Here is a 22,223-nt window from a genome sequence, read left to right as displayed (position 1 = left end):
TCTTTCCATTCTATCCACTTGGTAGTGATGTAGGCTCGGCTAGTGTCACCTTACACTAGTGTAAGCATAGTGTGTATCGTCATGGTAACAGACTGAAAGCCTGTTAATGCAAATATATAATACCTATTGTTTTCCATATTATTATGTCTTTAGGACATTTATCGGTCCAACACTAGCATTTTATAAACACTTAGTGACCTCTATAGAGATTTGAATACTTAGTCCCCAGTTGATGGCTATTTGAGGATTAGGAGGTGTGGCCTTGCTGGAGGATGGATGTCACTAGAGGTGGGCCTTGAGGTTTCCGAAGCCTTCTCTGTTTACGTTTATGAATTGAGATGTGAGCTCTCAACTGCTGCTCCAGCTGCCTGTTCTCTCCATCCCACTGTCACTGGCTGTTACTCCCCAGGCTCTGTAAACCCCACATAAACGCCTTCTTTCTGTAAGTTGTCTGGGCCACAATGTTTTATAACAGCAGTAGAAAAGTAACTTATATAAATGTATACATTTTTCTATGGAATCTGCTGAGGAGGGGGTAGCTAGGCAGTGGGATGATGGTGTGGCATACACAGAGTCTCGGGCTTAAACAGTGGGATGATGGTATAGCATACACAGAGTCTTCGGTTTAAGCTCCTGCACCAAGAAGGAAGTTACTGCCAGAAACCTCTCAGTATGTTCTATAAGGAAGCTTTCAATTACATTGCTTTTACTTTGAGCCTAAATATTCATATTGAATCATATAATTCTAGAATACAGTCCTATACAAAAATAATTATAATAATAATAATGTACCTGAACATGTTTGTGCATGTCTCTATGTCCTGTACTCAGTAGGGAGTTTAAGGAACATCTGGGCTACAGACTGGCATGCTGTCTTTATATAAATCATCCATGAAACTGTGTTTGTACTCTGTCTGTAAGTAAGGAGAATCTGTTTTGTCATGTTTTCTTTAAGGCTTCTCAGTCTTGGATTTGAAAAGTTCATCAGAGTTGGAAGTGTTAGGAAGATTGCCAAGCCAGTTCTTCCTTACAGGTAAGATTGCCAAATCCTAACAGTTACAGAATATTCTAAGAACTATAAATATTTTATGGGCTTTACCTTACATTTGGCCTTTGAGAAAGAAATAGCTTTAGTTTTTAGTTAAATTAGGAAACCATAGAAATGCTAACTTAGAACGAGAGTCCAGGCCTTTAATCTTGGTCCTTGGGAAGCAGAAGCAATTAAGTCTCTGTGAGTTTAAGGCCAGCCTCATTTCCATGGCTAATTCTAGGACAGCCAGGATTAGACAGTGACACCTTGACTTAGAAAAAACAAAACAAGGGCTGGAGAGATGACACTGTCTGTTCTTCTAGAGTTCAATTCCCAGCAACCACGTGATGGCTTACAACCATCTATAAGATCTGGTGCCCTCTTCTGGTCTGCAGGCATACATGCAGGCAGAATACTATATACATAATAAATAAATCTAAAACAAACAAACAAAGCAACAAGTCTAATCCATTTTGTTTTTTGTAAAACATGTTTTTTGTAAAATGTGAAATTAACAACGAATATTATTTCTTGTTGCTCAATTTCAGCTTGCATGCTGGCTCAGAAAATGAAAGTGAACAATTGAAGGAACTCCATGCACTGATGAAGGAAGAACTGACTCCTATAGAAAGAGTTTATGTCAGAAAAAGTATCGAGCAGCACAAGCTGGGGACCAACAGAGTCCTGCTAAAGCAGGTGAGGTAGAGCTGTGTCAGTTCCTTCCCAGTGAGTGTGTTCTGCTCGGATGCTCTTCATCCGTGGTGATGGATGATCTTAGATTCCACAGGTTGTGTGCTCTGTGCATCCTTACCAACTCTACCCACTGCATATTATATTTGCTGGAAATATTCTCCAAGCTGTGACTGTCAGCTTCCATCAACCTGTGAAGATCTTCTCTGCGGACCTGGGATCTGAGACCCTGAGAGAATGGGTGGGCCTAGAGTGATGCTGTAGACAGCCGTACTTGAGCTTCAGTGTACCTGCATGTACCAACGTAACAAAGAAAGCAGCGATCCCAGGAAGGCTGTTAGAGTTCAGAAAAGCATGATTAGAAAAACATGTAAATAAACACCAGTAAGCACATACTAAAACACTTTTCCCAGAACTGTCTTAGGACAGACAAATTTAAATACACCTGCCTAACATGAACTATAGATTCTATGTGGGAAAACGTGAAAGCAAGGCAGAGGCCATATCTAGATTGAGGGTACACTGACCAGACTGAGTTTTCTAGCTGTGTTCTGACATCCAGCAGTAAACATGTCTTATGAATTGAATATAAGTGTCACAGGAGGCATGGAACCACATCCAAGAACAATCCTGGGATCAAACTGCACCTGGGGTAAAGCCCTCTCTGCTTTTTCCCAGAGCCCCCTCACCGTTCCCAAGGCATTGTTCACCACGGGCCATTCCTCTGCCTGTCCCGGCAGTGGTGAGCACACCTTAGTGCCGTGCCTGTGCCGCTCTTTCCTCTCCCTTTACACGGATGCTTGAAGAAGAAAGTGAATAGAGTCCTGGTAAAACCTGTCAAATTAGTTGTATTCTAGGAGAAAGAAAGAAAAAAAGGTTTTATTCTGGGTAAGATGTCAGAGTGAAAATTTGTCTTTGATGCTGTCCTAGAAAGGGCTCTCAGGGTCTGTCTGTGCCCAAGAATCCACTTCCTCCCCGCATCGGGTGCCAGGTGTCCAGACAATAACAGGAAGTACAGTCCTCTTGGTGAAGGGGACAGTTCAGAAGCTTCATCTTATGAAAGTGGTACCCGAGGAACAGAAAAGTGGTAAAAAAAAAAAAAGAAGAGAGTCCCTGGCTCCCTTGGACCACAAGGACATTGACTGGTTTCTGCAGAGATTGCAGGAAGCCAGCTTGTGTGGGACCTTGTCATGGCCAGCTGTGGCTGAAATAAGGCACTGAACCACAGAATCTAGGGCAGCTTGTGACTGCTTGTCAGCTGCTGTGGCTCAGCTCAGACTATGAGCCAGTCTCGCTCTCAGAGTACTTATCCACAGCATAGTGAGAATACCTGTACACGGGAGGGCAGGCTAGACCTTTAAAGCTTCTGTTCCTGCTCTGTCCCCTAATCTGTTTGCTCTAACTCATCAAGCATGTGCCAAGCCCACATCTGTGAGGCAAGGAGACATCCTCCACCTGCCTCTGGTGGTAAGCACTGCACATCCACATTGCAGGTGGGGTGGATAGGTCAGAAAAGCCTTACAGGGAAAGAGAACCAGGAACTAGTGACAATATGTGGTAGATTTGCATGCTAGGAGTCCCCAGAGTCCTGGAGACTAGCTTTCTAGAATCAGAGTTGTAAAACGTACTCTGTGCCGCATCTCTTCACCTGAGTGCTTGGTTTGGTTGTTCTCAACGAATACCAATTACCATTTCTGTAAACTACTCAATCTGCTGTAATAATAATATATAAGAATAGCTGCTAATATTTTTGACAATATTTTTAATGAGAATACAGTTCCGATAATCATTACCTATTCACAAATGAAATTATATTAACAGAAAAAAAACATTTTTTAAAAAATATGCACTAACAAATGTCCAGTTCAGGCAATCAGATAGACCTGACACGCCTCAGTGTTCAGACTTTGCAATAAACTTTTTAAAAATGCTTTATAGTTACTGCTATTATAGCAGTAAATAATAAAATGTCTTCTATTTGACTCTCAGTAGTATAAAGGTAAAAATGGTTGGTCATGTAAGCACATGCCTTTAATCCCTGTCTGTACATGGGAGGCATAGTCTGGTGAGTCTGATTTCGAGCGCAGCCTAGTCTACAGACTAAGACTGAGTCCAGAACCGTCAGAGCTACACAGAGAAAACCTGTCTCAAACAACACCAAGAAGCTAAAACTAACATAATTCTGTAATGGAAAAACTTAATCCTTTAATTTTTAAAAAGATGCTTATTGGTTTATAAATTTAAGCTTTTCCTTCTAAAGTTGCTTTTATCAGATACAGTTTCCAGAAATAAAATAATAAATGCTATTTAAGAGACCAAAAGACATATAAGCCTTAAGGCTCAAATACTTTTAAAGAACTAAATGCTTCCTCGCTGGGATTTTTAAGACAAAGTCACTTTCAGTTAAAACATTTTTTGTTTGTTTGTTTTGTTTCTATATGTCAGTGGTAACTTTGTGGACATGTGGATACCTGCAGAAAACAGATGAGAGTTGATCCCTTGGGGTTGGAGGTGCAGAAGTTTATTAGCTTTCCAGTGTCGGGGCTGGGAACTGAACTCAAGTCCTCTGGAGAAACCACAGGGCCCAAACTACTGAGCCATCTCCTCAGTTCCCAGATCTCCCTTTTAAAGTTACACCTTTTTCTTCTGTTGTGTATTTTTGAGATCACTTTCTCTGTGTAGCCGGGAACTTGCTGTGTAGACCAGGTTGGCCTCAAATTCAGAGATTCACCTGCTTCTGCCCAAGTGGTGGGATTAAAGGCATGACAGCACATATGGTCTGTTGTTGTTTTTAAGGGGTGTGTGTGTGTGTGTGTGTGTGTGTGTGTGTGTGTGTGTGTGTGTGTGTGTGTATAGAGGTTAGAAAACAACATGCAGAGGCTCTCTCCTTCCTTCATGTTGGTCCTGAGTGAGCTCAGGTGTCAGGTTAATAAAGAATGGAAGCCTGGCTGATACGGAGCCATTGTGCGTGATGCATGTCGCCTATCACTTCCTTAGGAAATGTAGCAATACACTGACAGTTGATTTATGAGTAGCAGGAACCAAGATACATTTGGTTTGTCTTCTGACTTAGGCATCGAGTTCTCCATTAATTCTTGGTTTTCTTTTAATAGCCATTGGTTAGTGATATTTCTGTTCGTCTGGGCAAGGTGACTCAACACCTATAATCTCCACACTCAGGAGGGAGGTTGAGCAGAAGCACTTTGAAGCTAAGTTTGGGCTACAGAGTGAGAGATTGTTTCAAAACCTCTTTCTCTTTCTAATGAAGGTTCGAGTCATCGGCATTACCTGTGCGGCCTGCCCATTCCCGTGTATGAATGACCTTAAGTTCCCTGTGGTCGTGCTGGACGAGTGCAGTCAGATGACAGAGCCAGCCTCACTTCTGCCTATTGCAAGGTAACCTGGAAGACTTCCTAACAGTAACAGTACACACAAGTCAAGCATTCCAGGCATTTCCTAGGTTCAAACTCTTCACAAACACTTATCAGAATTTTTAGCAATTCAGTTACTGTTATTGGCTTTGTAAATAACAGAAAGTTTTTGAAGTAAATATATCAAAATTTTGTGAGCTTATAGTTCAGCCGTTGTACTTACCTCACAGTCTTTAAAATGATACACAGTCTTTAAAATGATAAGAGCGCTACTGGTGGTTTTCTATATAAACCATTCTGGTACTTCCCTTATTTGTCAGCTAGATTAATGGTTTCTACTCCACTGGGCAGTGTCGTTCAGTTTCCTTTCTTTTGTATGATTTGAATGGTTTAGCTTCGGAAAATATTTTTTAATTTATGAGAAAATATGTTGAAAATCAAGTTGAAAATGAAGATTTGTCCCCAGAAACTTAAGAGGGAAACCTAAGCTGTTATAGCCATTAGAAAAGTGTGCTTTTAAAGCATCTTTGGTGGCTGGGATATAGTTGAGTGGATAAAACATTGTTTATCCATGGAGTAAACATCTGTTTAATGTGTGTTTCCTGAGTTTAATCCCCAATACCATGGAAAATAAAATAAAGCATGTCTTAAGGCAGAGTCCACCCCAGTGAGACGCAGGAGCCCTGGCTCATCCGCAGTTGATGTGTCCGTAGGGCGCCGGTTGTCCAGGTTTGCTTGGGACCCTGGGCATGAGATCTTAGCTTTTACTGAAATGATACTGGGCAGTCAGGGTGACATGGTCATTTCCCATTAGCCAGGTTTGGAGGAACCCTGACACTCTGGGTGGAGTACAGGGGGGTGATACAGTTCTGTATTCTGAACACATAGTGGCCTTCATTTGATACTTATAACAGCAGTACGCAGTTAGTACCTCCAGATTACTGCTAAGAGTGAGAAGTGGGAGCCACAAACATCATAGAGTTGAAATCTGGGGATGGGTTTGTCTGTGAAACTAGGGCTTCCCCACACTGCCTTGTTCCTATTTAGAAAGACAGTTCGTCCTGAAGGCCTTGTTTATCTCAGCCCTAAAACAGAGTTTAAGCAAAGGAATTCCAAGACAGCTTCAGAGTTTCTGGGGTCTTAAGATCACTGTTTCTGAAATGTGTTCTGCAAAACATTGACTCTACACAGAGGCAAGGGATGCCTGATATATTTTATATGGAAAACTGTAAGTTAAGTGAAAGTGTGTGTGTCCACATGGGCATGTGTGTGACAGTGCTCACCCACATGTGGTGATAGCTGTGTGTGCATGTGCAGGACCGAGGGAAGCATCTAATATAGTCCTTCCAGCCTCTTCTCGGTCTTTTCTTTTTGTTATTTTAAAAATTTATTTTACTTTCTGTGTTTGAGTATTTTGCTCATGTCTGTGTGTCATGTACACCCTAGAGTTGGAGTGGAGTGGGGTGGACCATTGTGAGTCGCCCTGTGGGTGCTGGCATGGGTCCGCTGCAGGAACAAGTGTTCTTAACCACAGAGCCGTCTTTCCAGCCATCCTCACCTTACTTTTTGAGACAAGGTCTCTCACTGAATCCAGAGCTCACTGTTTCACCAGACTGGCCGTCGAGTCCCTGGAGTCCTCCTGTCTCTAAGCTCCCGGCTCTGGCATTATGGGTTTGTGCTACCGCCACCGAGCCTGGCTTTACGTGAGAGTGGGGGATCTGAGCTCAGCTCTCCAAGGCACTTTAACCACTGAGCCGTCTTCCTAACCCAAAGACTGAGGTAGCATTTCAAAGCCTTCAGCATGCTAGTTAGCACCACTGAGCCCTGCTAGCTCTTGACTGCTCCTGCCTTTGCATTCTAAGAACACATTTTGGAAAGTACAATGAATGATATCTGTATATCGTTACTCTTTGCTTAGATTAATTTTCTGAATTGTTTCTTTTTAGGTTTGAGTGTGAAAAGCTAATTCTTGTTGGAGACCCCAAGCAGCTGCCACCTACAATTCAGGGTTCAGATGCAGCTCATGGAAATGGACTGGAACAAACTCTGTTTGATCGACTTTGCTTAATGGCATGTACTTCTAAATACTCTGAGTTACCACTAATTGTATACTGTGTAGGTGGATAAAGGTTGAAGATACGGTACCTTATCCTTGTTCTTAAGTAGGTTGTAATTGGAGTTCTTTAGAAAGTACTCTTAAAGACAAGTAGAATCTCTTTGTTCTAATATGCCTTTAAAAATGTTTCTCTGTGTACATCACTTCTATCATCCATGAGTGTTTGACTTAAGGGGAACAGTGAAGTGGTATTTCATACAGCTGTGGTACCCAGCAACCGCTATGTAGTTCTAAGGGTTCTTTTCCCAATTTATTAAAAAAAAAAAAGATCTTGCTATAATTTTTATTTAATTTTTTTAACATGCAAAAAACTGGTTTCAGTGTGACTTTTCTCTTCATACATACATGTCTTTCTCTTTTGTTTATATTGCTCTCCCTGCCTTCTTCTCCCTCTCCTGCTGGTCTTTCTCCCTAATATCTCCCTTCTGCTTTCCTGACATAGCTGCTCCACCACGCTCTTGGTCCCTCGTCCTGCTCCCTTCAGAGAGTCTCCACCTTAACGTCCTCTGTGGGCACACGAGTGCACGCGCACACACACACACACACACACACACACACACACACACACGCACGCACGCGCACACATGTGTGTCCATGTGTGCATGTGTCCGTGTGAGTGTGTAAATATACCTACTTTTATATATATGTTCCATATACGAGAGACAAGGTACATAATTGGCTTTCTGAGTCTGGGTTTATTTCACTGCTACTCTAATTTCCAGACCCATCCACCTTCCTATAAATTACATAATTTCATTTTCTTTTCTTTTCTTTTTTAAAGGGGAAACCCTGTATTAGGATGAAGTACTTATTTTTTTAAAAGATTTCTTTATTTATATGAATACACTGGAGCTGTCTTCAGATACAACAGAAGACAGCATCGCATCTCATTAGAGGTGGTTTGAGCTACCATGTGGTTGCTGGGAATTGAGCTCAGGACCCCTGGAAGAGAAGCTCATGCTCTTAACCTGTGAGCCATCTCTTCAGCCCCTAATTTTATTTTCTTAACAGCTGAATAAAATGTTATTGTATATATGTACCATCTTTGAAATTGTGTGTGTGTGTGTGTGTGTGTGTGTGAGTGTCTGCACTTGTGTGGAGGTCAGAGGACAAGTTAACAGGAATCAATTCTCTACTCAGGTAGGGAGAGAGACTTGATATTTTTTTAAGTTATCCCAAGTAGCAACTTTGTACTTATTAAATAATGACTTCCAAGTTCTCCTTCCCTCCTGGATTTGGTAACCTCTAATCTTTCTAGGAAGGCTTCCTGCTGTTCCCTGAGCACTAGGTTCCTGTCCCCCTGGCACAGCTGCTGCTGCTCTCTTAGCATTGCTTAATTTGCAGTCGTCAGTGTGGTTATATAAATCACTGGATACTATGTTGTAAGGCTATACATATTGTTGTCACCGCTCTACCTTTGAAACCCTGGTTATTTCTATTACAAGTAATGGTCCTGACAGTATGTTGATCACAGAGGCTTCATCGTAGGTTTTACATATGTGCTGAATTAGGCTTAGAGCCTTTAACAAGCTCCATAGAGTGGTGAGACTTGATTTCTTCATTGTCTTTGTGTTTTTCATAAATGATACTTTGTTCATGAGGTCATTAATTCTACATTTGCTATATAAGTTTGTTATTGGCATTCTTTATGCCTACTCAAGATGTTTTTTTTTTTAAATATTTATTTATTATTATATGTAAGTACACTGTAGCTGTCTCCAGAAGAGGGTGTCAGACCTCATTAAGGATGGTTGTGAGCCACCATGTGGTTGCTGGGATTTGAACTCAGGACCTCTGGAAGAACAGACGGTGCTCTTAACCGCTGAGCCATCTCTCCAGCCCCAAGATGTTTTAACAATACCAGAAAGTTTTGTAAGTAATATACTCCAGAAGCTTACTGGAATGGTGAGACTTGGATGCTAAGGTATTGTAGTTAGAACTGTGGCTGCTTTGGAGATTCTGAATGAAATGGGGCCTTTTCCTGAGGTAGAAGCTAAATAAACTGTTGTGGTAGCAGGCACTGAACTCAGGCCTGGTATGTTACACAGCCAGCAGAGCCTTCTTGTCACTGGGAACTTTGAGAAAGTGTCTCACTAAGTTGACCTTGAACTTCTGGTCTAGTCCAAGATGAGCTTCCCTTGTAATCTGCCTGCCTTAGCCTCACCAGAGCTAGGATCGCAGCACGTACCTCAGCCTGCCTAATGGTAAAAGACCTTAATTATTAGGCCTAGCTTCACACAGATTCTAGAAGCATAATGTTGGAGGGTGAACAGTAAGATTTGGTTTACTCTATTTTTTGATTTTATAGTCTATAAACATATACTTATAGTCTCTTTTTTTCTGCCTTTTTGTTTTGTTCTGTTTTGTTTGAGACAGGGTTTCTCTGTGTAGCTCTGTCTGTCCTGGAACTTTCTCTAGACCAGACTGACCTAAAACTCAGAGATCCACCTGCCTCTGCCTCCAGAGTTCTGGGATTAAAGGTATGCACTACCACTCAGCTTTATAATTTCTTTTAAAATATTTATCTGTAACTTTTTTCTCTTGTTGTAATTTATCTAAGAGTGTAATGTACATTAAAATGTTTTAAATAGGTTTTCTCTTTCGCTAGGAATAAAAAGAAAAGCTATGTTTTAATTTTTAGTTTTTCTCCATTTTAATTTCTTAGGGTCACAAGCCCATTCTGTTGAGAACCCAGTACCGTTGTCATCCTGTGATCAGTGCCATAGCTAATGATCTGTTTTATGAAGGGAACCTGGTGAATGGCATTTCAGAGCCAGAGAGAAGCCCTGTGCTGGAGTGGCTGCCCACGCTGGGCTTCTATAACGTCACAGGGGCAGAGCAGGTGACGGGCATCAGTGTTGATGGGAATCTACTTAATATCTTGGCTAATTTTATTGTTGTTTGTGTGGTTTAACTCAGTCTTCCCATGGCTTTTCTGGGAAGATAATTTTGGATCTGTTTCTTACTCCAGATTGAAAGAGAGAACAGCTTTGTGAATGTGGCAGAAGCTACTTTTACCCTCAAGCTAATCCAATCACTGATCGCCAGTGGAATAGAGGGCTCCATGATTGGGGTGATAACATTATACAAATCGCAGATGTACAAGGTGTGTGCCTCGTATGATGATTTTTGTCGCATATTAAACAAGCTCTACGTTATAATATTTGGTATTACGCTTGCAGTAGTTGGTGCCTGAAATCTTTGTGACTGTCATCTGTGTACTTATAAAGGAACATTCTGATGAATTTTTCTGGCCTGGATTCTTTCTGCATAACTCAATGCAAACCTAACAAGGTTTAATTAAATTCAGTATACAGCTGTTGAGGAAAAAATGCAAATAAACAGATTAGAGGAGGAAAATGTGGTGTATGCTTTGTGTCTGGGGACAGATGGGATTGAGACTGTTTTTCAAAATGTTCTTATTATATCTCATCAGTAAATCAAGACTGCATACCCGGTATTGATGTACATAAAAGCCAGTTGTTGCTAAGTAGATTTTTATAATCTTTTCTTAGTATTTTTTATTTTTCGTTATTAGCTACTTACGTGCTCAAATTAGCATATATAAATAAAATCCCTGCAATAGGTTAATCACTTTTGACTATTCTTCACAAATAATATTGTCATTTTTAATCTTAGATACTTTCTACTTAAATCCATGTGAGTCATAAGAAGGAAATAATAAAAAAAGAAAGAAAATTGAACTGACCATTTTAGAGGCAGAAAGAATGGTTGAACTGACCAATTCTGAGACAGAGTTCTTGCTAACTTCTGCATTTCATGAGCCTGTTTCTTTATCTTCAGATTTGCAGTTTGCTCAGTGCTGCGGATGTTGACCATCCTGACGTTAAAGCTGTACAGGTGTCTACAGTGGACGCCTTTCAGGGTGCCGAGAAGGAAATCATTATTCTGTCCTGTGTGCGGACAAGACACGTAGGGTTCATCGATTCAGAAAAACGGATGAACGTTGCGTTGACCAGAGGAAGGAGGCACTTGTTGATTGTAGGAAGCTTGTCCTGTTTGAGGAAAAATCGACTGTGGGGGCGTGTGATCCAACACTGTGAAGGTGAAAGGAAAATGTGCCTGTTTCAAGCATTTTAAATTAAAGCTGACTCAGGGGGGCTAATCCCTGGGTGGTTTATGAGAAATTGCTGGGCCAGTGGCCCCTTGGGGGATGGCAGAGGGGACAGTATGTGGAACCCCTGAAAGGTGAAGAGCGGTTCCTATATTCTGTATCTTTTCAGGAAGGGAAGACGGATTGCAGCATGCAAGCCAGTGTGAACCACAGCTGGACCATCTTCTTAAAGACTATTTAGAAAAACAAGCTGAAGAAAAACAGAAAAAAAAGGAGAAGGAGAAACCGAAGGATAAATCTCATTAACAACAACAACAGCAAAAACATGGACAAGGGTGTTTCTATTGTAAATTCAGAATCTTTTTATACTTACATTTTAAATGTTTTTCTTTACTCTAAAGTCCCTGATGCAAACAAGTTTCATTACTTAAAATAATGTGCTGAATAAGTACATGTAAAAATGTGCTCTCTAAGGTGTGCATATATTAAGATAGGCAGATGCAGATGCTTGGTGACAGGCAGATAGATGTCTTACTTGTGAACGAAACAAATTTTACAAGAGGCAGGAAACCATTTCTGAGAATATCTGTATGCATAAAAAATACACGACTGTCTCAAAAGCCTGTGTGTTGAAGCAGGGCTCCAGTCAGGCCCACAGTGTACCCTTCAGACCTGGGACACTGGGACGGGAGCACATGCATTGCCCCACCCTTTTACAGCTAAAACTATTCACAATAAAACCTTAAATAAAAAAGTACAAGGGGAAAGGTGGGGCACAGCCCTGTCCTTCACCCTGGTGCTCTGTAAGTCAAGGTTCTTCACATCTCCTCCTTGCACAGAAATACTATATATATATACTATATGTAATAATATATATAATAAATGGATATATTTATATATATATATAATAAAGGGATAAAGCCCTTTTTATTTTAAAGCTAACATGTTCTTATAGAAAAATTTACAAAATACAGAAACTATAAAAGAAACTAAAATTACTTAGAAATCCACTATTTTAATCATTAACACATTCAGTCTTTTTCTATGTATTCTCTCTATAAAGATGTACATGTAAGTTCTGAACCACTTGAGTCTACATGATTCTTAGGTATTATTAATAAAGGAATATATTCATATCTAGGTGGAAAAATGTCACTCTTAATCATAATTGGTATTATTTTTGGCAAAGAAAACATTTAGGGATAACCCAAGTCATTTAGTATTTATTCTGAAATTATTTTAGAAATTATTTTAGCAGTACAGAAAATTGTTTTCTTAAATTTCCTTGTAATAAAAACTGCAGTTTCCGGGCGGTGGTGGCACACGCCTGTAATCCCAGCACTCTGGGAGGCAGAGGCAGGCGGATCTCTGAGTTCGAGGCCAGCCTGGTCTACAGAGTGAGTTCCAGGACAGCCAGGGCTATACAGAGAAACCCTGTCTCGAAAAAAACCAAATCCAAAAAACAAACAAACAAACAAAAAACAACTTACTAGTCTAGCACTGACAGGATGGCGAGGCAGGTAGAAACACTTTGCTGCCAAGCCTGGCATCCTGAGTTCAGTCCTGGATCCCCCACATGTTACACAGCAGGGAGAGCTGACTCCTGAGGATATCCTCAGACTACACACGTGCAGTGCTGCGCTAAATTAATATAATTTTAAAATGGTTATTTATTTATGGTTATAATGGTTTTTACTTATATTAAAAAATGATAACTGTCTCTGGAATCCTTATGTGAAAGAAGAGGTGGTAGAGCAGTGGTTCGTGTGTGTGTGTGTGTGTGTGTGTGTGTGTGTGTGTGTGTGTGTGCGCGCGCATGCTTGTGCATACATGTGTGGGTACATATGTGAGTGGAGCAGGTGACAGCAAGTGTCTGCAGTCACCCCCTTGTTATTCCTTTGAAGCAAGGTCTCCCAACCTACAGCTCACGGGTTTTTGGGTAGCTGGCAAGCAGCAAGCCGCTCTCTTCTTCTGGTTACTTCATCTTAGTTCTGGAGTAACAGGGAGCTGAGAGTCACACCTAAGCGTCACGCTGGTACCAAATTCTGGTCATGCTTGCTGAGCAACTGCTCCTGCAAGCTGAGCTGAGCCATCTCCAGCCCAGGAGCTCTTCTCTAAGTGCCCGTCCACATGTGCAGTAAAAGGGAGGGCTCCCCACATGTCAGTGCACACAGAACACATAGGAGTGTTTGAAGCCCGTGCCACAGAACTGTGCTTTGCCTGTGTGCTGTGTAATATAACAACAAATATCTAAACTAGACTCCTGGGCTTTGAAGTTCAAATCTATGTTATTTCTTAATTTTGGGTCTTTTCTTGCCTAGCTGGAGCAAACTTTCAAGTGACTTTTCTTTTTTTTCTCCTTTAATTTATTCACTTTATATTCCAATTGGATTCCCCCTCCTGTTCCCTCCCTACATAGCCCCTTTACCCCACTTCTGAGACGAGGAAAGACCCTGCTGGTATCACCCAACCCTAGCTCATCAAGTCACTTCAGGAGTATCCACATCCTCTCCTCCTAAGGCCAGACAAGGTGGCTCCGCTAGGGGAATGGCATCCGCAGGCAGGCAGATTTAGTAACAGCCCCTGCTTCAGTTGAGGCACCTGCATGAAGACGGAGGGGTGTGTGTGTGTGTGTGTGTGTGTGTGTGTGTGTGTGTGTGTGTGTGTGTAGGGGGTAAGGACTACCATATATGTTCTTTGGTTGGTGGTTCATTCTCTGAGAGCCCCCAGGATTTAGCTTAACTGACTGTTGGTCTTTCTGTGGAATTCCTATCCCCTCTAAGTCCCTCAGTCCTTCCCCCAACGCTTATATAAGACTCCCCGAGCTCTGTCTAATGTTTGGTTGTGGCTCTCTGCGTCTGCTTCATTTAAATGCTGGGTGGAGCCTCTTAGAGGACCAGGTGTGGGGAGAGAAGAGAGGACCAGGAGAATAAATGGCAGTTGACAGCCTGGGGGTGGGGGTATCTGTAGGACACACCAGAGACCTGCTGAGACTCTGGCAGTGGGTCATATGATACCTGTAGCCAGGCAGGACCCCCAGTGGAGGGATAAAAGGACACCCATACATACACACAATCTTGAACTCAAAATTTGTCCTGCCTACAAGAAGTACAGGGACAAAGATGGAGCAGAGACTGGGGGAATGGCCAACCAATGACCAGCCCAACTTGGAACCCATCCCATGGGCAAGCACCAATCCGTGATACTATTTATGATACTCTGTTATGCTTGCAGGCAGGAACCTAAACTAAATATCCTCTTTTCTTTTTTCTTTTTTTTTTCTTTTTTTTTTTTTTTTTTTTTTTTTTTTTTTGTCTTCTCTTTCTATCTTGTTTGTTTTGTTTTGTTTTGAGACAGGGTTTCTCTGTGTAGCTTTGGCTGTCCTAGAACTCACTATAGACCAGGCTGGCCTCCAACTCAAGAGATCTACCTGCCTCTGTATGTCTGTCTTTCAATTTTTCAGAGTTGTTTATTTTTATGTACATGATCATCTTGCCTTTGTGTATGTCTGAAGACCACCAAAACCAAGACTATAAAACAAAGAAACAATATTGAAAGCCGGAAGAAAAGCACCAATTCCCAGTCTGTCTGTACAAGACCTTTTGTAGAGACTCTGAAAGACAAGAAAGGAGAGAATGGAAGTTCAAGCTCTGAATGTGAAACTGCCAGTCAAATAGCTAGCAAATTTATCTTCTAAGGTGACAGATATTGAAAAGCATTTCGAGATAGGCACCAACTAAACAAACTTGTGACCACCCAGTCGGCACTCCAGAAGATATTAAAGGAATCCTACATAGAGGAAGAAAGTCTCAGTCATGTGAGTGCAGACAGATGAGCACAAAAGCTAGGGATAAATCGACTGTTGAGCTCAGAGAACCCTGACTCTAATAGGGAAGGACAAACAAACTGAACCACACGGAAAAAATGAACAAAGTGATAAAAACAAATCTCTCAGTAGTTCAAAATGTAAACCGTCATTTAAAAAACTATTGAAAAACAGGATAGATATATTTGTTGTCTATAAGAAAGACACCTCTGGCAGATCTGCACAGAAAGAATCAAATGATAGGAGCTGGTCCATTGTTTTAGTTTGTGTTTATTGCTGTGAAGAGACACCATGACCAAAGAAACTCTTATAAAGCAAACATTTAATTGGGGTAGGCTTATAGTTTCAGAGGTTCAGTCCATTATCATGGTGGGAAGTATGGCAGCCTGCAGGCAGACTTGGTGCTGTAGGAGCCCAGAGTTCTACATCTTGATGTACTATCTTCTGCACTGGGCAGAGCCTGAGCATAGAGACTTCAAAGCCTGCCTACACAGTGAGAAAGCCACGCCTCCTCCAAAGAGGCCACACCTTTTAATAGGACCACTCCCTATGGCCAAGCATTCAAACACGTGACTCTAGGAGGATCAAACCTATTCAAACCACCAAACACATCAAGTCAAAGCTATACATAACTTTGTCTAAGGTAGACCTCAACCAAAATTCATAAGGTAAAACACTGTCACTACATTTTACCAATAGGAGCAATTCATCATGAAGATATAACAATCTTATGTAATCATGTTTTGGTGTAGTCAATTTCACAAAAATGTAATAACCACTACTGGATCTAAAAGGCAGACCCATCCAGATGCAGTATGAACAGGCAACTCCAGTACCTCATTTTTATCTATAGACATAACATGAAGACCAAAGAAATTCACATTTTTCTTAATGAGCATGGACATAAATTCTCAATAAATTTTTTTTAATTGTGCTTAAGAGCATCATACAGCAATTTGTTTCATTTCATCCTAAAAATGTAAGGCTGATTCAATACAGATCAATGCGTAGAAGATACTCATTGTCAGAAACCACATGATCATCTCAAAAGAGACAGGAATTTTGATAAAATTCAACATTTCTGTGTGATAAAAATTCCATTAAAAAGTGAGAATAGGAGAGATAGATCTCAATAAAAAGACTTGTAGAGAAGAGGCAGGAGGGAAATAGGGATGGGGTAGAGATAAGGTGGTAACAGTAATCAGAAGGTAGTTGTGTGTGTGTGTGTGTGTGTGTGTGTGTGTAATTGTCAAATTTAATATTTGCAAAAGGTTATATCAGCCAGGTGTGATGCCACATATGCCTTTAATTCTAGTTAACACCTGGGAAGCAGAGATGAGCAGATCTCGGTAAATTCAAAACCAGCCTAGTCTACATACTGAGTTCCAACATTATACTAAATAGAAAAATTGAGAGCATTTCCAATAAATCATGAGATAAAGGTGTCTACTCTTTCCACTTTAATCCATTATAATGCTTGACATTTCAGTTGGAACAGTAACCCAAGAAAAGGACATAAGAGATTAAAAACAATAAAAGAAGACAATTTTTCCCTTTTTGCAGATAATACAATACTATACTTAAAACAACTAAAACTCCACCAGAGAATTCTTTGATATGAGCAATGCTTTCAGCAAAGTAGCAAAATATAAGTCAATCCTAAAACCTTACTAATTTTTCTATATATATCAACAATAAAACTTGCTGAGACAGAAGCTGGAGTTTTTTAAAAATTCCATTCACAATAGCTTCAAAAACATAAAGTATCTGGCTAGAGAGTTGTCTCAGTGGATAAAAGCACTTTTCTTTGTTTTTCTTTTTTTGTTTTGTTTTTTTTTTGTTTTTGTTTTTGTTTTTTGAGACAAGGTTTCTCTGTGTAGCTCTGACTGTCCTGGAACTCACTTTGTAGACCAGGCTGGCGCTGAACTCAGAAATCTGCCTGCCTCTGCCTCCCAAGTGCCCAGCATAAGAGCACTTGTTCTTGCAAAGTACCTAGGTTTTGATTTCCTAACACCCACATGAAGCCTCATCACTCCCTCAGGAACCATGTGGTGCACAGATGAAGCAGTCATACACATAAATATAAACAAACAAACAAACCATAAAATTTCTAGGAATAAACTTAAGGATAGAATATTGCAATGAAAACTTTACAACACAGAGAAAAGAATTTGAAGACTCAAGAAGACGGGAAGATCCCCTACGCTAACAGGGTGGCAGAATCAATATTATGAAAAGGCTTGTCAATGCAATCCTCATAAATGTTCCAGTGACATTCTTCAGAGAATCTGGAAGAGCAATCCTAAGATCAATATAAGACTCAAGCAGTACTACAGAACAATTGTGTTAAAAACTGCATGGTATTGGTACAGTGATAGGCAAGTAGATCAGTGGAATAGAATTGAAGTGAACCCACACAGCTATGGTCACTTGATCTTTGACAAAGGAGCTACAACCATCCAGTGGAAAAAAGATATCCTTTTCAACAAATGGTGCTGATTCAACTGGAGGTCAGCATGCAGAAGAATGCGCGTCGATCCATTCTTATCTCCTTGTACTAAGCTCAAGTCCAAGTGGATCAAGGACCTTCACATAAGACCAGACACACTGAAACTAATAGAAAAGAAACAGGGGAAGACCCTTGAGGACATGGACACAGGGGAAAATTTCCTGAACAAAACACCAATAGCTTATGCTCTAAGATCAAGAATTGACAAATGGGACCTTATAAAATTACTGAGTTTCTGTAAGGACATTGTCAAAAGGACAAAATGGCAGCCAATAAATTGGGAAAAGATCTTTACCAACCCTACATCCAACAGAGGGCGTATATCCAAGATACACAAAGAACTCAAGAAGGTAGACTCCAGAGAGCCAAATAACCCCATTAAAAAATGAGGTACAGAACTAAACAAAGAATTTTCACCTGAGGAATATCGAATGGCTGAGAAGCACCTAAAGAAATGTTCAACATCCTTAGTCATCAGGGAAATGCAAATCAAAACAACTCTGAGATTTCACTGCACACCAGTCAGAATGGCTAAGATCAAAAACTCAGGAGAAGCTGGGCGGTGGTGGCGCATGCCTGTTATCCCAGCACTCTGGGAGGCAGAGGCAGGCAGAATTCTGAGTTCGAGGGCAGCCTGGTGTACAGAATGAGCTCCAGGACAGCCAGGGCTATACAGAGAAACCCTGTCTCAAAAACAAACAAACAAAACAAAACAAAACAAACAAACAAACAAAAAACCCGAAAAACTCAGGAGAAAACAGGTGCCGGTGAGGATGTGGAAAAAGAGGAACATTCCTCCACTGCTGGTGGGGTTGCAAGCTGGTACAACCACTCTGGAAATCAGTCTGGTGGTTCCTCAGAAAACTGGGCATGATACTTCCAGAGGACCCCACTATACCAGTGGTATAGTGTATATACCCAGAGGATACATGCTCCACTGTGTTCATAGCAGCCCTATTTATAATAGCCAGAAGTTGGAAAGAACCCAGATGTTCCTCAGTGGAGGAATGGATACAAAAAATGTGGTATATATACACAATGGAGTGCATTTCAGCCATTAGAAACAATGAATTCATGAAATTCTTAGACAAATGGATGGAACTGGAGAATATTATCCTAAGTGAGGTAACCCAATCACAAAAGAACACTCATGGTATGCATTCACTGATAAGTGGATATTAGCCTTGAAGCTTGGAATACCCAAGACACAATTCACATATGCCTCAGTCCTGGAAAGGTTCAGTGCAGCAGTGTAGGGGAATACCAGGACAGGGAAGCGGGAAGGGGTGGATTGGGGAGCAGGGGGAGGGAAGAAGGCTTATTGGACTTTCAAGGAGGGGGAAATCCAGAAAATGGGAAATCATTTGAAATGTAAATCAAGAATATATCGAATAAAAAAAAATAGAAAAAAAAAAGACGGGGAGATCCCCTGTGCTGACAGGGTGGCAGAATCAATATTATGAAAAGACTTGTCAATGCAATCGTCATAAAAGTTCCAGTGACATTCTTCAGAGAATCTGGAAGCAATCCTAAAATCAATATAAGACCACAAGAAAGAGACCAACAACAACAGAAACAACAAAAAGCCAAAGCAGTCTTAGTAGAAATCGTGGTCCTGGAAGTACTGCAATATCTGATTTAAAAATATACCATAGACCACAGTAACAAAACTATATGGCACAAATCCAGACACGAAAATCAGTGGATTTCTATAGAGGACCCAGAAATAGACCCCTATGGTTCCAGTCAGTATAACAAAGGTGTCAAAAATATACACCAGAGGAAAGAGTTTGCTCAATAATTGTGCTGAGGAAAAATGGATATGGATCTGCAGAAGAAAAAAATTAGATCCATATCTCTCACCCTATACTCAAATCGATTTTTTAAAAATGGATCAGGACTACAGAGGGCTCAGTGGTTAAGAGCACTCGCTGACTGCTCTGAGGTCCTGAGTTCAATTCCCAGCAACCACATGATAGCTCACAACCATCTGTAATGGGATCTGATGCCCTCTTCTGGTGTGTCTGAAGAGGGTGACAGTGTACTCATAAACATAAAATAAATAAATCTTTTTTTAAAAAAATGGATTAAACATGTATGTGTAAGACCTGAAACTTCTAAAGGAAAATATCAGAAAATCATAATATAGGAAGGATTCTCTGGAAATGACCCTAATTAATACAGAAATAATTGCAAGGACTGACGGTGCAAGTTCTAATGTTAAAATGCTTATGCATGGCAAAGGAAACAATTAACAGAGTGAATTGACGGCCTGCAGAGTAGGAAAAAACCCCACCTGCCTCACATCTGTTAGGAGGTTAATATCCAGAATCTGTAAGGAAGTAAAGAAGACAAGCCGGCAAGGTGGCTCCGTGGGTAAGGTGCCTGCCACCTCGCTTGCAAACCTAGGTTCACCCTCTGGGGACCCACATGGAGGAGGAAGAAGCAAACCAACTCCTACAATTGACCTCTGATCTCCACATGCATACCATGACACCCACTCCCCTCCAAAGAACCAAACGTAACCTATTAGGACTTACAAAAAGTCCAACTCATTAAATGAACAAATAAATCGGATAATTCTCAAAGGAAGAAAAACAAATGGCCAGCAAATAAATTTCAAAATGTTCAGCATTCTTCGACATGAGAAAAAGACAAAATAAAGTGGCATTTAGAGTTCAACTTCCTCCAATGACTGTCTATGATAAAAACAGAACAAAAACAAAAACCAAAAAAACAAACAAACAAACAAAAACAAACAGCCAGGCAGTGGTGGCACACGCCTTTAATCCCAGCACTTGGGAGGCAGAGGCAGGCAGATTTCTGAGTTCGAGGCCAGCCTGGTCTACAGAGTGAGTTCCAGGACATCCAGAGCTACACAGAGAAACCCTGTTTCGAAACAACAACAACAACAACAACAACAACAACAACAACAAAAAACCCTCAAGCAACAACAAAAAACACCAAATAACAAATGCTGAAGAACCCCTGTACAATTATCTTTTCTTTTCTTTTTTTCTTTTCTTTTCTTCTCTCTTCTTCCCCTTTCCCTTTCCCTTTCTCCTCCTCCTCCTCCTCCTCCTCCTCCTCCTCCTCCTCCTCCTCCTCTTCTTCTTCTTCTTCTTCTTCTTCTTCTTCTTCTTCTTCTTCTTCTTCTTCTTCTTCTTCCTTCTTCTTCTTTCTTCTTCTTTCTTCTTCTTTTTTCTTCTTGAGGTGGAGTGGGCTTCTTTGTGTAGCCCTGGCTGTCCTGGAGTTTGCTCTCTGTAGACCAGGCTGGCCCTAAACTCATAGAGATCTGGCTACCTCTGCCTCCCTAGTGCTGGAATTAAAGGAGTGCTCCACAACTCCTCAGCAGAGCCCAGTACACTTCTGGTGGGAATATAAATGGATGCTGCCAGGCTGGAGGATCTATCACATGATCCAGCCATAGCAATCCTGAGTCTAGTCAACACAGCAGGGACACTTGAGAACTTGTGTTTATGGTGTCACGATTCATAGTGGTCAAAATAGGGAGTCGGCCTAGATGTGGATCAATGGGTCACACACACACACACACACACACACACACACCTTTTATTCAGCAGTAAAAAAATAAGTTAAAGTTATGACATTTCCAGAAAAATGAGAAGACTAGAGATTACCATGTTAAATGAAATAAGGCCTACCCAGAAAGACATCCTTTTTTTCTACTATATGCAGAATACAGATTTTAAAATATATCTCATGAGAGTTGAAGGGGTCCACATCAGTAGGAGAAGGCATCTAACGGGAGATGATAGGGGGACAATAGAGGGCAAGGAGGAAAGACAAACGTTGCACATTTTGTTTTGAGGCAGGTCTCTACCTATCTGATACTGAAGCAGAAGAGAGATTATTTGGGGAGAGGGGAACCACAGAAGCAATGGGATAATGGGCAGGTGAATCCGAGTAAAGTAGAATGGTAAGTGTGTATGAGGATGTCTTGAGAAAAGCCCGGTACATTGTACACAAACAAAAATTAATGGAGAAAACATAGCAGGAAAAAGGGAAGTCTGTTAAAAAAAAAACAAAGTCTGAAAAAAAAAAAAGGTCTACCATACTACTTAAGGCAAGGAAGAAAGAAACTTAATTGACATGTGTTAGTGGCCAGGCTGGCAATCTTTACAGTTCTCATGGTTTGCTAATCAAGAGTGGTTTAAAGACAACATGTATGTTGTTTGGTATCTCCTCCACAGCCAGTCTTCTCTTTGGAATCATATACTGCAAGTTAAATTCTGAAGTTACACACTTAAACTTCAAAATAAAACACAACTTTTGGCATTTCACATTTAAGCAAACACGTTTGGTTTGAGAAATGCCAAGGCAAACCTCCGAGGCCGCATGCTTTCAACTACAGTTTTAACTCGAAGGCAGCTGTGAAGTAGCTTTATACTAATTAGATTTTTTTTATATTAAATAAGAATGAACTGGAAATTGGTGATTTACTTGACAGATAATTGGGCTTTGAAAATTAAATAATTGCTCTAAAAACATTAGCTCGGCACTGATTTGAAATGCCTGCTCTGTGATTACTCATGAGCAGAAAGTAAGTTTGGTCCAAGTTGCATTAACGTGACTTGATTATACA

The 22,223-nt window shown here is 40.7% G+C and overlaps 1 protein-coding gene across 6 annotated transcripts in view; it reads left to right on the top strand.

Moving 5' to 3' along the window:
* Positions 1-13,002, top strand: part of Zgrf1 (zinc finger GRF-type containing 1) — a 62,190-nt gene extending 49,188 nt beyond the window's left edge. For all 6 annotated transcript variants that reach the window (XM_052179282.1, XM_052179284.1, XM_052179285.1 and 3 more), the window contains 8 exons: positions 956-1,033; positions 1,579-1,726; positions 4,989-5,116; positions 7,038-7,161; positions 9,873-10,049; positions 10,179-10,313; positions 11,012-11,273; positions 11,452-13,002. In XM_052179282.1, coding sequence (XP_052035242.1) covers positions 956-1,033; positions 1,579-1,726; positions 4,989-5,116; positions 7,038-7,161; positions 9,873-10,049; positions 10,179-10,313; positions 11,012-11,273; positions 11,452-11,588 — 1,189 coding nt within the window. In that variant the 3' untranslated portion in view covers positions 11,589-13,002. The remainder of the gene's footprint in view (positions 1-955; positions 1,034-1,578; positions 1,727-4,988; positions 5,117-7,037; positions 7,162-9,872; positions 10,050-10,178; positions 10,314-11,011; positions 11,274-11,451) is intronic.
* The last annotated feature ends 9,221 nt before the right edge of the window (positions 13,003-22,223 follow it).

Source organism: Apodemus sylvaticus, chromosome 4 (genome assembly GCF_947179515.1).
Source record: "Apodemus sylvaticus chromosome 4, mApoSyl1.1, whole genome shotgun sequence".
Classification (NCBI taxonomy): domain Eukaryota; kingdom Metazoa; phylum Chordata; class Mammalia; order Rodentia; family Muridae; genus Apodemus; species Apodemus sylvaticus.
Note: the sequence above shows the minus strand (reverse complement) of the source record. Positions and strands in the feature narration are given on the sequence as shown.